At 56.4% G+C, this 15,450-nt stretch overlaps 1 protein-coding gene across 4 annotated transcripts; it reads right to left on the bottom strand.

Moving 5' to 3' along the window:
- Positions 1 to 172: 172 nt before the first annotated feature.
- Positions 173 to 8,754, bottom strand: CHST3 (carbohydrate sulfotransferase 3). 4 transcript variants are annotated; one of them, XM_053949691.1, is made up of 3 exons: positions 8,697 to 8,754; positions 2,578 to 2,782; positions 173 to 2,431 (listed from the first exon to the last, which is right to left on the bottom strand). In XM_053949691.1, exons 2-3 carry the CDS (start codon positions 2,712 to 2,714, stop codon positions 1,201 to 1,203), a joined length of 1,368 nt encoding a protein of 455 aa, XP_053805666.1. In that variant the 5' UTR covers positions 2,715 to 2,782; positions 8,697 to 8,754; the 3' UTR covers positions 173 to 1,200. The 4 variants fall into 4 exon arrangements, with proteins under 4 accessions (XP_053805666.1, XP_053805667.1, XP_053805665.1 ...); XM_053949692.1 differs by lacking the exon at positions 8,697 to 8,754 and adding an exon at positions 6,045 to 6,471 and having other exon boundaries at positions 173 to 2,271; XM_053949690.1 differs by lacking the exon at positions 8,697 to 8,754 and adding an exon at positions 6,045 to 6,126.
- Between the last annotated feature and the right edge of the window lie 6,696 nt (positions 8,755 to 15,450).

Genomic DNA, 15,450 nt, shown 5'->3' with positions numbered 1-15,450 from the left:
ACAGCTCTAGTTGGGGAGAAGGGGACATGTGGCTGCTGGGATCCCTCAGGGTTCGCTGGCAAGCCCGAGGTGGAGACAACCACTCTCCACCAAAATGCTTGACTCCTCCCTCGGGTGGCTGCCATAAGCCAAAAATACCTGGTGGAGAAAAAGAATGAGCTACAAAGAGGGCTAAAAATAGGCATTTTAATTAATGAAATGTGAATTGGAGGGTGCAGCTCGGCACTGAGTCAACATCTGCAAATGGCAAACACCCTGAAACTCTACCAGGTTTGGCCACCCATCAGTGCTGTTAGCACATATTTCTGGGACTCCCCCTGGGCAGGGGACACCCACCAATACTAAGGAGACAGGAGATGCTTTGGACTCTGTGCTGGTGGTTTTGTTTTTAATCAGATAAATCTGACTGTCTTTCCACGATGCTGAAGTTTGAAGTCGCTGCTGCACGGGGGCTGGGGGGGTAACAGCCCGTCAGACCCTGGGGGCTGACCCAAGATCATACAGAAGGTGGTCTCCAGCTAAAACATGAGCTCTCTTCTGGGTGTCTCCCTTTGTGGTATGTTGTGCTGCTCTGATTTTTAGGCTTAGCTCCTTGACCAGCCTCCCCCCTCTTTTTCACATAATAAATAAATAAATCCACCTGGTATGCAAATACACAGGGAAAAAAGGAAATAAACCCAAACCTCCAAAACCAAGTTTGAAGAGCACCAAACCATAGTCACCTCATTTGGTTGTAGCCCAAGTGCCGTCCAGGGCTCTGTGGGCAGTTTCCAGTCTCTGCTGGTGTATGAAGGCACCAAACCAAGAAGGTCTCTGGGTGCTTGCTGGCACCACAGGGATTTTGTCCTTGCCCCATGCCAGCTGGCCTGGGGGGTGGCAAGGCAGAGGTGCTTGGTCCTGTTCCCCTCTGCTTGCCATCACCCTCCTCTTCCTCAGTGCAGCTCCAGAGCTGGAGAGGTGGCCCTGTTGCCGACCCCACCACCCCTCACCGTTACCATTTCCCCATTCCCGGAGAAATTATGAAATTCAGGCTCTGCAGGACTCTGGGGCCAGCTCTGCCAAGATGCTCCAGCTCCTGGGGCTGCCATCTGGCAGCACCGAGGAGCATTTTTGAGAGCAGGGTCCCCCAGGTCGTCTCCGGACCGGCCAGGAGCACAGCCGCAGCCCCTCTTTCCACCCTGCCGCCGTCGCCCCACGCCATTACGTGACCCAGGCAGCCTGTGCCTCCTCCAGCAGGCTGAAGGAGCGGTTGGCCAGCGCCGTGGGGCTGCTGGCCAGCTTGTAGCCGAAGAGCTGCATGGCTGGGGCGCAGGCGTCCTGCACCACCTGTGCCAGCTTGAAGGGCATGCTGAACCGCCACTTGTCGAACTGCTCCGAGGAGTTCTTGCACGTGGAGTAGACACCATTGCCGTCGTGGGGAGCCTGCGTGTTCCTGCCGATCCATTCCTCCACCTGCTGGGTGAGGGGCAGCCCGGCGAAGCGGAACATCTCCCGCGCCTTCTGCAGCGGCGCCCGCGCCACGTCCTCGTAGCGCACCAGCATGTAGCGGCCCCGCAGCCAGCCCGGCCGCCGCAGCCCCAGCTCTGCTGACACACGGATGCTCTCGCAGTTGCCCCGCAGCCGCTGCACCTCCTCCTCACGCAGCGGAGCCTCCCCTTCGGACGCCCATTTCTTCCAGGTCTCGTACTTGCCAGAGAAGGCCACCATGCGTGAGGCCAGGACGGCGCGGGGGTCCCGCACCAGCTGGATGATGCGCAGGTCCAGCCGAGGGTCCTCCACCAGCGGCTGCAGGAACTCCAGCTGCCGGATGCGCACCGTCTTCAGGGCCACGTGCTGCTTGTGCCGGCACGCCTCGGCCGCCAGCGTGATGTTGAGGGGGCCGCAGCGGCGGTTCTTGCAGTAGTACTTCTCAAAGACCTTCTTGGTGCTGGGCGTGCAGACGGGCTCCTCGCACAGCGAGTGGCTGGAGCCCCGCCGAAACAAGAAAGGCGTCAGGTGGCCCTCGGGAACCGGTGAGATGAAGTTCTCCAAGATATAGAGGTCACAGAGGAAGAGCTGCTTGAGGACATCTCGGTAAACCAAGGCTGAGCCCACTGCGCTGGCTCCCCCCGGCAGGAAGGTCACCGTCTTCTCGACGTGCCAGAGGGGCTCAAAGAGGTAGAAGATGCTGCCCTGCTGGTTGAAGAACTCCCCGACGAAGGAGGAGCCAGTGCGGGTGGTGGCCATCAGCAGGACGTGCCGCCGTGGCCCGGGGTCCCCATCACCTGCCAGCTGCAGGGTGATGTTGTACAGGTGGGACCTCAGCTGGGAGAAGGCAGCGTCCAGCTCCTGCAGCGAGGCCAGCGAGCCGTTCTTGGCCGGTGCTGGGCTGACCTCGGTGCTGTTTGCCTCTGCCAGTGCCTGCGGTGACTGCTTCAGCTTGTCCGACACCCTGTGGGGAGACCCAGCCCAGCCTGGAGGACAGCGGGACCACCCTGCATCCCAGCAGGGGACCTGGGGGGCTCCTGCTGCATAGGAGCCTGGGACTGGGGGAGAGGGGCTGCAAACCTTGGGGTGGCTCAGATGCCCACTGCCTACCTGGAGATGAAGTTGTTCTCCTTCTCGATGATGATGAGGCTGATGACGAAGACCAGGAGGACGGCGTACTTGCTCTTCATCTTCAAGCAGTGCAGCAGCTCCCGGATATCTTGGGGCAAAGCGCGTCGGATCTCCATGGGGAACACACACAGGTCCCTCCTGCACGCCGGGAAGGTGTCTTGGGCTAGGGCCTTGCCAGCCCTGCCTGTGGGGAGAAGAAGGCTCAGCATGGCGATGCTTCCCTGCACGCAGGGTCAGAGGCTGACAAAGGCTGGACAAGAGCAGTAAAAAAGAGGAAGCTCCTCCCTACAGCTCCATCCCACCCCCCGAGGAGCAGTGGCCTGAATGCCATCGGCTGCTCCTCCTCCTTCCCAAAATATATCTGCCCGACAGAACCCCTTCCCACGCTTCCACCAGCTGCCCCTGCCCACCCTGAAACCCAATCCCTGCCATCCGACAGCTGCCTGCTTCCCGCTGGCAAAAACCTGCTGCTGCCAGCGAGGGAGCCCCTGGATCATGCAGATCTTCAGCACATTGTGCCTCCCAGCCTCTGGAAAGGGGAGGGTTGGAGGCTCCACTGTAGGGCCCCAGTGTGGGGCTGAGCAGCTTCCGCCTTCCCCCAGCATGGCAGCAGCGGCTGCTGAGCCTCGAAAATGAAACCCAGAGAGTCTTCAGGAACAAGGGCGGGCCGGAAAACACTGCTGCTGCCAGTCCCCCTCGGGGAGTAGAATGCTCCGGGGGTGGTTTTTGCCAAAAAAGAAAAAAAAACTAATCCAAATGATGATGCAGCTGCTTGGTGTGGGATGCAAAACCAGGAGACTTGGCATCCCCGCCCAGCAGAAAAGACCGCCCCCCAGCCTCTCCTTCAGCGCCTGAATCGGGGTGTTGCTGGAAATCTCTCCGAGTCGCACCAAACCCACACCCCAGTGGGAGATTTTGGGTGCCACAGCTGCTGTTTCGGGGTCTGGGGCAGGTCCCCAGTGTGCAGACTTCCACCTCTAGGCCGTGCTGGCACCTGCCACCTCCCCGCCGGCTCGCGTGGGTGACGCCGTTCGCTCGTCCCGCTTTCTTGGCCAGACTTTCGGTGACTCAGGGAAAGTCTATTTAGCCTTGGCTGGGCTCCGCCAGCGCGACCCCGGCAGCCTGTCCCACCCCTGCTTTTGGGGTGAAGGAGGGGGGCCAGGCAGAGCCCCATCCTCTGGGGGGCCCTAGAGTTTGCTGGAGGGGAGATGCCCTGGCCAAGCCTCGGCATCTGCAGCCCCCGGCAGAGCGTGGAGTGGGGAAGCCCTGCCAGGCATTGCGTTACGTCGCAACCTCTTCCGCGTCATGCTCGGCCAAAATGTGCATTTTTTAGTGTTGCTCGCTGAATGCCCCTCCGGCTGGGAAGGAGGGAGTATGGGCAGGAGGGGTGGGATGTGTCCCATGCTCAGGGCAGCACCCCAGCCTGTCAGGTTCCCAGCCCTCTCTGTGAGGACCAGGAATTTCCCAGCTGGAGCAAACCACTCAGCTCCGGAGGCTTGGCTTCCAGCCATCTCCTTTCCAGCAAAACCTTCTAAAAAGAGACATCCACACCCACGCACCCAGGAAACTCAGGATTTAGTGGGATGCAGGGATTCTGGAGAGCCCTGGCAGCCCCAGAGCCCTCCCACAGTGTCCCCCAGCTCCCCCTTTCAGCAAGCGGCGCCGAAATCCCCGGCACACGTGTCTCTGTGTGTGTGTCTGTGTGTGTGTGTATGTGTGTGTGTGTGTGTGTGTGTGTGTGTTTAACAGCCCTGTTAGTTTAGTTTGTCATCACACCGCTCCTCGGGGACAGGCCGGCAGCCGGGGCAGGTGCCTTTCGCCAGCCACCCCTCATATCCCCCCTCCTCGGTCATGCCCCCTCGATGACAGGATTTGTCAGAGTATTTGAGCAACTGAGAGAAAAGAATCAAATACACAAAGTCCTTGGTGTGGCCGCGTCTCAGAGTCACGGCATCCCCAAGGGGCGGTGGTCTGCATCCCAGCCCTCACCTGGAGCCGGGGACAGTCCCCACGCACAGGGGATGGCATCAGCCGCTTCCTCAGACAAATCCCTGGGCAAAGCCAGCCCCGGGTTTTCCCCCTCTAATGCCCCCAGCTGCCTGACCACAAAGGAGCCACAGACCAGGAATTATTCACAGGGGTGACACAGAGAACCATGTCCGGTAGCGCTGGCAAAACCCTCACTCACAGGCCCAGGGCAGACATCATTCATTAAATAAACAACCGGCTGCAGATGCTGCCTGGGACCCGCGGAGCGGCAGCGACAGGCGCGGGGGCCCCCTCAGGGCTGAGCTGTGGGGTGGGGACACGCGGGTGACCTGGTGGGGCTGCTCGGCATCCTAAAGCTCGTCCTTGCTGGGGCCCGTGAGGCTCAGCCCGGCTGGAGCAGTGCACAAGCCACAAGCGCCCCTTTGTGAGGGGGAACAGAGGGGCTCTGTGTCCCCTGCACGTTCCCTCCAGGGCTCTGCTGGGATGGGATGGATGAGGAGAACCAGCAGGTGCTGCTGCTGCCCCAGGGTGCCCTGCCAGTGTCCACTGCTGGGGAATGCACCTGTGTGAGCAGAGGGATGGATGAACATCATCCCTGGAGACGGCAGGCAGCGTCCTCTTGCTCTTCACGTCCCAAAGCAAAGCGGAATAATTTCCAGGAATGCTAAACTGAGATGCTGTGGATGGCAGCACCCACAGCTCAGATGCTGCTCCCTGCCTCTTCCTATCCCTTCAAAAGCTGGGAGTGCTTTTCAATTCAGCAGGGACGGCTGCAATTCCCATTGTAGAGATGATAGGATTTATGGATTTCCCAGATGAGTTAAAGCCAGAAAAGGATCTTTTTTGGGTGGTGCTGGGGATTTTGTTCCCATACAAATCTGACCAGGTGGGATCTGCCACTACCAGCAAGTTAACTTCACCTTGCCACAGCAAGAAGGAAGGACTTGGACAGTAATGGAGACACCAAATCATTCCAGTCCGCTGGAGCAAGTTGCTTTGTGGGATGGATATTCCCACTGGTGGTGCAGGTGGGGTGAGAAGAGCAGAGGCCCTGTGAGAGGAAGGAGGGAAGGGACGCTCGTGTCTCCTTTCTGCAGGGCATTCCACAGGACTGTCTGACTGGAAGAGCAGAGCAGGGGTTTTGAGCTCTCTTTTGGGAAAGGGAAGGTCTTACACAAAGCCTTGGGGCTCTCATTCCCAATCTCCGGCTGCCCTGAACCTCCACCAGGTGAGATCCAGGAAAGAAACATGTCTGTGGCTGCCAGAGGCAGCCAGCTGGAGGTGAGACTGGATGAAGTCACATTTTCCTCTGATGACTCAACAGGCAACAACTGAGCTCTGGACACAGAAAGGCAATGAAACACCCACGTGCAAGAGTTCCCTCCCTGCCTGAGATCCTTCTGACCATCCAGCCCCCATCCACTCCCGTGCATCCCTCCATGGAAGCCCACAGTGACCTGCAGCTGAGCTCGCTGCCCCTGGCACTGCTGCTGCACTGAGTAATTCCCTCCACGGTCCTTTGCTTCATCAGACTTCCAGCAGACACTCGGATCAGCAAAACACAGGGGCGGAACAACAAAGAGATAAGGAGCACGGGCTTATCTGCTCTCCGTGCTGCTCTTTGTCTGCAACCTAGGGGAAAAAAAAAAAACAACTCTTTGTATTTATTCTTTCAACTATTTCCGCTCCCAGCTTCCTCCCGAGGCTGCCCTTGGGAAACGTGCCACCAGAGCTTCCCACTTTGCTTTCATCTCCCAACAATTTTCATCCTGGTCCTGGCTGTCCTCCAAGGCATGGCACAAGCACAGCACTGCTTCGGTTTGCCCTGCGGCGCAGCTAAGGAGCCTGTCCAGGCAGGTATTTTTTGGTTACAAACATGTCTCGTCAAGCTAAAAAAAAAGAGGGGAAAAAAGTCACCTCCTACAATGTTTATAAAGTTGCCGAGAATAGTCACAATCTTCATCAAACTGAAGCCTGGAAAGTTCCCATTGGAGGAGGAGAAAGTTGGGAATGGAAAGTCCTTCTGACTCAGAGGTTGCACTCAGGAGCAGCAGCAGGAACGGTGTTGGTACAAACAGGCACCACTGGAACAACATTGTATTCATTGCACGAGCTCTCAAACTCCAGGTGCATGAGGTTGTCTCCTGTCCACTCTTTACTGTCCCACCTGTTCTCTGTGATGACCCAGATGAGCTGTCCTTGTTCCTCATGTCCCAGAAACCACTGTGCAGAAGGGGTGTAGAGGCTGGTGAGGGCACAGTAATGTTGGTGACAGGACCAGCACAGGCTTCATGGCCAGGACAGACAGGTCTTTTCTCTCCCTCGCCGTGGTGGCGTCCAAAGCAGGTTTTCTCCTGACCCAGCAGAGAGGAGAGCTGCTGCTCCTGCCCCTGGTGAACCCGATGGGGCTCAGAGACATCAGTGCTGGGCATGGGGATAAAACACGTGCATCTGCCAGACAGGGACCAGCCTCTGGAGTTGGATCTGGACCAGGACCCAGCTAAAACACCTTCAACCTTGAAGCCAACCCGCTGGCAACCACAGACACGTCTGGGGTGGGGTTTGCAGCACCACCTGCAGCAAAGGTGAGCAACTGAACACACCGAACTGCTGGGCAGCGAGGGGAGCTACAGAGCAGACCACCAAGACGGGTGAGAGGTCTGCCCGGCCCTGTTTGCTCGGCGCCGGTGGCACAATGCCGGCCGCTGTGCGTGCCGGCGTCCCCCGGCCACGCTGGGAACCGCAAATGCCCGTCCCTGCTTCAATGAGCCCTTTCTTTGGGGTGCAGAGCCCACGGTCCCTCCCACCGCCCCACACTCCTTCCCCTCACTGCTCCACGCTCGCCTGGAAGCTCCTCGGCCAAACCCACCCCAAAAGCAGAGATACGGCGCTCTCTGTGCCTGCCTCTGCTCCCCTTTCAGCCCGAGACAGGCGCCGGTAACGCTCCAGGGATGCAGAAGGGACTGGTGGCAAGAGATGTTGGCCGAGGGGACAGTGAGCTGTGCTCCAGTCAGCACAGGGAGACTGGGGGTGTGAAAACGAGCCGTATGCTGAAGCAACTTGGCAGATGTGGAAAAATTGCAGAGTTAAATGTCTGTCCTGGTGTAATGTTGTAAATCGTTGACTGTGGAAAAGGAGACGCTTTCCTCCAGGCACCAAAGCCAGGCTCCGTGCAAAGGCAGTGGGGTGTGGGCAGCTCTCCCCAGTGCGGCCGGGAGCAGCTGCTGAAATCCCGGCAGGCACTGAGGGGGCACTCTGCTGGGATAGCCTTTCCCCCGCAAGGTACCCCCATGCCATCCAGGTCCCGTCGGGAGCCGTGAGGGTGTCAGAGTCCCAGCTCCGGCAGAAATGTCGCTGGCTCCCGGGCGCCGGGAGCCGGCCGAGGGCCAGCGTGCCCCGGTGGCCCCGGGACAGGAGGGGAAAGGGTGCGAACAACTTTCCAGTGCTCCCTGCTCGGGGCTGACAGGACGGATGATGCAACTCCGGGATGGTTGTGAGAAACTCTCTTTTTCCAGAGTCTCCTTCTGTCGCCCCAAACGCGCTCCGCTCCGGACGGAGGCTCGGCGCTGCCGCTGCAGAGCTCGATCCTATTCCATTGATTTTTTTTTTTTTTTTTTCTCCGAAAGAAAGGCACGGGGAGAGCTGCTGAGCAGTCATGTGCTGGGAGGACTTTCGGCAGCAGGGTGCTGGGATCCGGCTGTCCGCCGAGGGGAGGGAGGCAGAGGAGGAAGGGAGGCACCGCCGGCGCTGCCCCGCTGCGGGAACGGGCGGTGGGGGGCCCCGCACCGAGACAAAGGAGCGGCCGAGGCCGGAGGGCGCACAAAGGAGCCGGCGGAGCCCGGGGCCGCCCCGCGGGGGGATGCGGCCACCGAGCCCCGGGCTCCCCGCCGGCCCCGCTCCCCCTGCCCGGGCCGGGGGGGCTGAGCTCGGGGCCGCGGCCCCTCCTCGCACGCCCAACTTCCCGCAACTCCCCGCCGCGCTGGGAAAGACTCGATCCCCGCCGCCATCCTCCCCCTCGCCCCGGGGCTCCCGCTGCCCATCGCGCCGGTCCCGGCCCCCGGCCGCGCTGCGGCCCCGGCCCCGTCGGTCCCGAACCCCGCTGCACCTACCCGGCGGCGGCCGCTCCGCGGGGCGAGCTCGCCCGGTCCTGCCGTGCGGGAGGAGAGAGAGCAGCGGGTCCCCTGCTTTTCTTCACTGTGCTGTCATCCTCCCTCCCTCCCTCCCTGATTCCCTCCCTCCCCTCTTCCCTCCCTCCCTCCCTCCTTCCTTCCTTCCTTCCTCCCTCCCGGGGCAGCGGCGGGGGGAGCGGTCCCGGCGCCTGGACGCGGGTCCCGGGGCGGGGCCGGGCCGGGTCCCCGGGCCACCCCCCCGCTGCCCCCACCCCGGCAGGCCACGCTGGGAAACCGGGAGCTGCCGATCCCAGCCTCGGGATCGCTGGAAGGGACCGCCAGGGCGCTGGGGTGGGGAAAGGGGGGAAGTGGGGTCCTGGGAGCCCACAGACACCCCTCGAAATTGTCCCGCCTGGGCCAAGGTGAGTCCCCTCCCGGGCACCACGGGGTGATTTGGGCTGTAGGCTTCCTGCCCAAAGCAGGGTCACACTGGGGTGGTCAGGGCTTTATCCTGCAAACCTCCAAGGACGGAGCTAGTACAACCTCTCTTTGCTCACTGCTGTACTGGAGAAATTGGTCCTTCTTCTATCCACTCCAAACCTCTCCTGCCCTGGCTCTCACCATCGCATCATTTGAGGAACCTGGCTCCATCTCTGTGACCACCTTGTGGCAACATTCCTCTTTGTTATCCTCAGCTAAAACTGGCTTCAAGGTCAGCACCTTCCTCCCCAAACCCCACTTTGTCCCCATATAGGAGCTGTGGGGGGGGGGGTTGGTCCCACTGTGATGTGATGTGCTGTGCTGGTGAGGTCACATCTCTGTGCTCCAAGAGGGCAGGGAGTGAGAGCATCCTATTGGGAGCAGCCCAGGAGCACTGGGGGACACCGGCTGTCACTGTCCCTGCAGGGCAGGCTTAGGGTCTGGAGCATTAAATCCTACAGAAATGACTATTTTGGCTGAAGTGCAGAAATTCACCCAGCTCCCTCAGAGCTCTGTAATGGTAGACACCAAGGAGCTGAAAGACATCTGGCTCTGCAAGCAGAGAGAGATCCAAAACACTAGTCCCCATAAAAACTTTCCGCCTTCTTTCACATTCCTGGCATAGTTTTTCTGCTACGCATGTGGCATAGACAGCAAAATGCAAGTTTTCTTGGCATTTAAGTGTGATGATCAACGTCGTTCATCGCTCCTCAGTGGCTCCTGTGAGCCAAGGTGATGGGGATGGGTTTGCATGGACAGTGCCAGCAGCTGGTGGCACAGCAAGGCAGGAAAGCCTGGGTGTGAACAAACCCTTCCTTCCTTCCTTCCTTCCTTCCTTCCTTCCTTCCTTCCTTCCTTCCTCTCCTCTCCTCTCCTCTCCTCTCTCCTCTCCTCTCCTCTCCTCTCCTCTCCTCTCCTCTCCTCTCCTCTCCTCTCCTCTCCTCTCCTCTCCTCTCCTCTCCTCTCCTCTCCTCTCCTCTCCTCTCCTCTCCTCTCCTCTCCTCTCCTCTCCTCTCCTCTCCTCTCCTCTCCTCTCCTCTCCTCTCCTCTCCTCTCTCCTCTCCTCTCCTCTCCTCTCCTCTCCTCTCCTCTCCTCTCCTCTCCTCTCCTCTCCTCTCCTCTCCTCTCCTCTCCTCTCCTCTCCTCTCCTCTCCTCTCCTCTCCTCTCCTCTCCTCTCCTCTCCTCTTTTTTCCTGGTTTTAGCAGGCACCCACAGCCCGTGGCTCTGCAATCCAGCTGCAGATAGGCAGGATAGCTCTGGTAACTCCAGGGCTTTGGCTTCTGCAGCGTTGCTGATGGAGCTGGGGTGCAGGGCAGTGTCTCTGAAGTGTCTCTGCCTAAACCCAGGGCTGGCAGGATCAGGCCTGTGTCGGCTGTTGGGTTGATCGTGTAATAAAGGAACAGGTAAGTCTGGCTGGCCGCACACCGCAGGAGTTTTGTGGGGTTTTGAGATGGGGCAAAACGTTTTTAAACTCCTCGCTTGTTATTTCAACTGGAACAGGGCATTCTGCCTCGGATTTTGTGGGCAAAGATCTTGGCAAAAATACAACCCTAAGATGTAAATAATTTTGAGGTGAGGGCAGAGAGAGGCTGGTGGGCAGTTGAACACCCACACTAGTGGGGTGTCACTGTCTTTGTAGGATGCTTTTGCGGCAGTCCCGCGGGTGGCAGGAGCAGAGGAGGGGCCTCCCCTCGCTGTGGGGCACAGCCTGAGCCCGGGGCGTACTCCCTGCCAGCTCTGCAGGCACACGTGGGGCTGGGGACGGAGATCACCTTCCTGCTTCATCAATAATGAAGCTGGCACGGGGAGGAACAAAGTGGCTCCTGCACCCCTCGCGCTGCCGAGAGAGGCGGCGGGAGAAGCAGGGAGTTGTGTTTCCTCCGCCCCTCGCTTCCCTGAGGGATCACATTCCCTCCGTCACCCACTCCTCCTCCCCAGGGCTTACCAGAGACGCTGCTCCTCGCTCCCTGTGTTGCACAAGGGCGTGGAGGCAAAGGAGCAGTCCCCAGAATGACATCAGGAGCAAGGGAAGGGCGACGTGTCTCTATAGCAACCAGGATGCTCTGGGTTTTCGGGGAATAACCAGCATCTGCTGGTTAAACCGAGCATCTGCTGCTGGTTTTACATCCTCGGTTCAAGTTGATGATGTGGCAGTGACCAGGTCAGGCTTCATTTTAAAAAAGCCTCCACTGGTTTTTCCTCTGTTGGCACCAGGGCAGCATCTGCCGAGGACATTGGCATGATAAAAAGCATTGTCCCCGTCTCGCAGGATTGCTTCAACAATTTGGGTATAAAATAGAGGTAATCAGTTGTTTTTTTTAGGTGGTAAAATCTACTTAAACTGTAGGAGACAAAATGGTGTGGAAATTCGAGTTAATCTGTAGGGAAGAGAAGTATTTGAGGTAAAAATGAGGTAATCAACAGGTAGGAAAAATTTTATCCAGAAAACTTTAGGTGATCTGTAAGGCACAGTGAATATTTTGGGAGTAAGATCTGAGATGATCTGTAGGGGACAGAATGACATTTTTGCAATAATCTAGAAGTAATCAGCAGGGGTTTTTTTAGTGGTAAAATGTAGACAATCTGTTGGGGAAAGAATGAACATTTTGGAGATAAGATAGAGGCAGTCAGATGGTTCTTTTTATTGTAAAATCTGTGCTAATTTGTAGAGGACAAAATGAAGTTTTGAGGGCTAAATGTGAGTTAATCTCTAGGGAACTCAGTCTTCATCACAGATTATTGCACAATATCATTTTTCAGTTTGAAAAACATCTAACTCAATGAGCAGCAGGACTGATCCATGTCTCAAACCACTTCCACCTTTTTTAACCACCAGTGGCTTCATCTGCTGGGAGCAGAAAGTGGGAAACCATGACAAATAAATGTAGGGAGATATCAGGGAGTTGCAGACTGGTTTAGGTTGGAAAAAACCTAAAAGATCACCTAGTTCCAACCACGAAATCTATTTTCCCCTCTATATTATTTAAAGCCCTTTGAGCTGGTAAGAGTTAAAAGCAAATCTCCCAATCTTCAGGGAACAGGCTAACTTGCACTTTCCTTTGGCATAATAAAGCATTGCTATTTCTGCACCTTTTTGAGTCTCCAAAGCTTGTTTAAAATGAAATGCCTCCTGTGGATGCTGAGTGTGAGACTAGAAAACCCCAAAGGATGCAATTTATTGGCAGAAGACTTTACAATTCCTCCTCTTTTCCTTCCCCCAAAGGAAAGGGGGAAACAAGTGCCCCTCCCACTGAAGAGGGAGCAGGTTCATCCTCGTGCCAGGGTGTGGGTGTATCGCCCCGGAGCTGGGAGCAGGGTGTGTGTGGGTGTGTGCACAGCCATCCCAGGGGCTCCAGTTTCCCATAACCTGCAGCAGGCCTTCCCAAGGAAAGCACTTTCAGTGCTTTAATGAGAGCTCCAGACTCCCTGGCTATGGGCTGGTACCAGGAAGATGAGTGTGCAAATCCTTGTCATCTTCCAAGGGCTGAATGCTGTTTGTAATCACTGATCCACCTGTCCTTGGACTTTTCCTCTTAAGCCTTCCCACATAAACCTCACAAGGGAGTTTCCATCCTCTGTGCCAAGGCTGTCCTGCTTTTCCTGTGGAATGCAGAACTAAGAGTTGCAACTTTTCTAGCGTTTTTTGTTTGTTTGGGGTTTTTTCTTTGTTTTTTTGGTTGTTTTGGGGTTCGTTTGCTTGTTTGGGTTTTTGGTTTGGTTTTTTTTGTTTGTTTTTATGTTTGTATGAATAATTGAATACTTCTATTCCCTCCTACTGGGAAACCTCTCTCCTTGTAACCATCAGCGGGGTGTTCCACCCTCTCTGCCGCTGATGGGTCTCGTGTCAAAGAAGGCTGTAAAAAAGCCAAGCTTGGAAACTCCGTGTTTTTAGCCCGTTTTCAGAGCCCGGGGCTGCAGCCGCTCCTCTCACCGCGCTCCTGCTGCCATCTGCCGACCGACCGCTGCCCCTCGCCTCGGTGCCAGCTGGGGCCGGTGTCACAGCCGCAGCCCGTACTGGAGCGGCTGCTGCCTTGGGTTTGGAGGGTTCCTCTTCCAGGGAGCCCAGCTCCCCCCGTGCTTCCTGGCCCTGCAGGTTGGAGGGGGAAAGCGAGCGCTGCCAGACCTCACATCTGCTTTTTCTGTACCTCCTTCCCCATCTCTTCTGTGGATTTACCCAAAAAAGCTCCCGTCTGCTCTCTGCCTCAGCCTTGTCTCCCCCGGCAGTGCCTGTTCCTGTCTCAGCCACTCTGCTGAGCCCCCCAGGGGTGTCCCAGACCCGATGCCACGGTGCACAGCCCTGGTACATCAGCTGTCATGGGGAGGGTGTTGCCATTAAGAAGAAAAAGCAAATTGCCCACCAAGAGGACAGCAAGCCCAGACAGTGGCCCTGGTGACAGGACCCAGGAGCTGGGGGAGATGACAGCCACCAAACAGCATGAAAAGAGCTGTCCCTAAGGCGGCAGGATTTGCTGTCTGCTCAGCACCCAAGGAAGGAGCTCTGCTCTCCACGGAGAACTGATACTTGGCCAGTTTTATATCCAGGACCTGTGGACACAGCTGATTTCTCATGTTTGCTTTCCTGGCTGTCTGGCTTGTGTATCCCCAGCACATCCCATTATCTGAGCTCTCCAGAGAGGCTTTCAGTGGCTCTCTCCCACACTTTTGCAGCAGGTGTAATTAAAACAGGCCTTCATAATGAGGGTGGGAGCTCAGTGGGAATCTAGGTGCTGACAGCTGATGTGCTTTCGACTGAGCTCCACTCACCCTACCCTCACTGCCTCCTTCAGCCCCCCACAAACATGTGTGGAATCTTCAAATGACCCTGCACCTCATTTTCTGTTCCTTTTTCAATTCCGCTTCACTAAAACTGCTGAGGGCGAAATAAAGAAGTTGGTTTATTTTTAATCATTGCAAACGTTTTCCAAATCTGCAACGCAAAAGATTCACTTTTGACATGATGAGAGCAGCTGAGCCACGGGGATTTCTGTCAAGAAGAGAGGCTGGCAAACCTTAAAGTAGTGACACCAGTAGAAAAAGCCTCTGATGTCCCCTATCCCAGCAAGGCCAGTCTGCTGTTCTCCAAGGTGAGCAGGAAGCCTTGTGCTTTCTGGTTCAGCGTTTGAAGCTTCTGTCACGGAGGAAAAAAGGCAAGTGAGAAGGGAGGGGGGATCACATACAGGCTGCAAGTGCATTTGTACCAGTGTCATTGGCTCTGGAGGAGCCCTGCAGTGAAAAAAATGCCATCATGTGGCTGTCAGCATCTCAGCAAGGTCAGCAGCATCCTCAGCTGGGTAAAATCCATGTCTCCCTGCTCTCTACAAACATGAAAACTCCTCATCTGGCCAACCCACTTTCCCAACACACCATTCAAGGAAGGGAACTCTATTTAGGATCAACCAAGTGTAGCTCCTTTTCTTTCCCACCAGCCTGTGTGTGAAGAGAAAACCCCAGCAAAATGGAGCTGTTTGTGCTAAATGGCAGCAGTTACCTACTCTGGGCCTCAGTGGGAGAGGAAATGTCTGAAAAATGGTGACTTGTCTCATTCTCTGACCTCCAAATAGAAGGAAGTGAGAACCACTTTGCAGTGGAAAGTTCAGAGCACCCAGAAAACCCAAGGAGTGACTCAGGTTTTTGGGTGCTGAGTTTTCAGCCAGGTGCCCGCTGGGTTTTACTTGGGAAGCACCACACAGGGCCACAGGCACAGACAAAAGTGTGGTCTCTGCTGCAGGCTGTCCTCTTCTGCCCCTCACCCAAAACATCACGAGTCTTAAGAGTATGGAAATAAATTCTGGCAACAGTGACTTGCTAATAATCTAAGCCAAACCCTTGGTGTCAAGTTTTTTATGAAATGGTGTGGTTTTATCAAGGTGCTATCAAATGTTGATGAAACCTTCAAGAAGCCCTACCTAGGTTGGAAGAGGTTCCTCACGCTGAATGCTTTCATCAGTGGGGTTAATTGGTGCAGCTTATTTCCTTGCCCTAATGGGTTATTTGTATTTCATATTTTTGTTGCCCTGCCATTCCATGGGGTGCTTAAATCCACCTAATGCAGGGGAAGGATCATCTGTGCTCTCTTTCTGTCCCTGACACATGTTCCCTCTCCCTCCCTTTGTGAGACCTGCAGTAAAGTGAGCCTGTAATCTTATCTTTTATTGCCTCTCCTTTGCAGGAGGAGTTTAGAGTTGGATCTCCCTGATCCTCCTGATGTGGCTGGATCAGGAGTTGATCAGGCCTACTCAGGATTAGTCTGGCAGGGAAGCAGCAGGAGCACGT

This window comes from Vidua chalybeata, chromosome 8 (genome assembly GCF_026979565.1).
Source record: "Vidua chalybeata isolate OUT-0048 chromosome 8, bVidCha1 merged haplotype, whole genome shotgun sequence".
Classification (NCBI taxonomy): domain Eukaryota; kingdom Metazoa; phylum Chordata; class Aves; order Passeriformes; family Viduidae; genus Vidua; species Vidua chalybeata.
The sequence above is the reverse complement of the archived record's forward strand: the minus strand, read 5'-3'. Positions and strand labels throughout refer to the sequence as shown.

Bases quoted from the DNA above. Each gene is read 5' to 3' on its own strand.
- CHST3 (XM_053949689.1), bottom strand. From the start codon at position 2,807: ATGCTGAGCCTTCTTCTCCCCACAGGCAGGGCTGGCAAGGCCCTAGCC. The intron at 2,432-2,577 runs GTAGGCAGTGGG...GTCTCCCCACAG, and splicing joins GAGAACAACTTCATCTCCAG to GGTGTCGGACAAGCTGAAGC.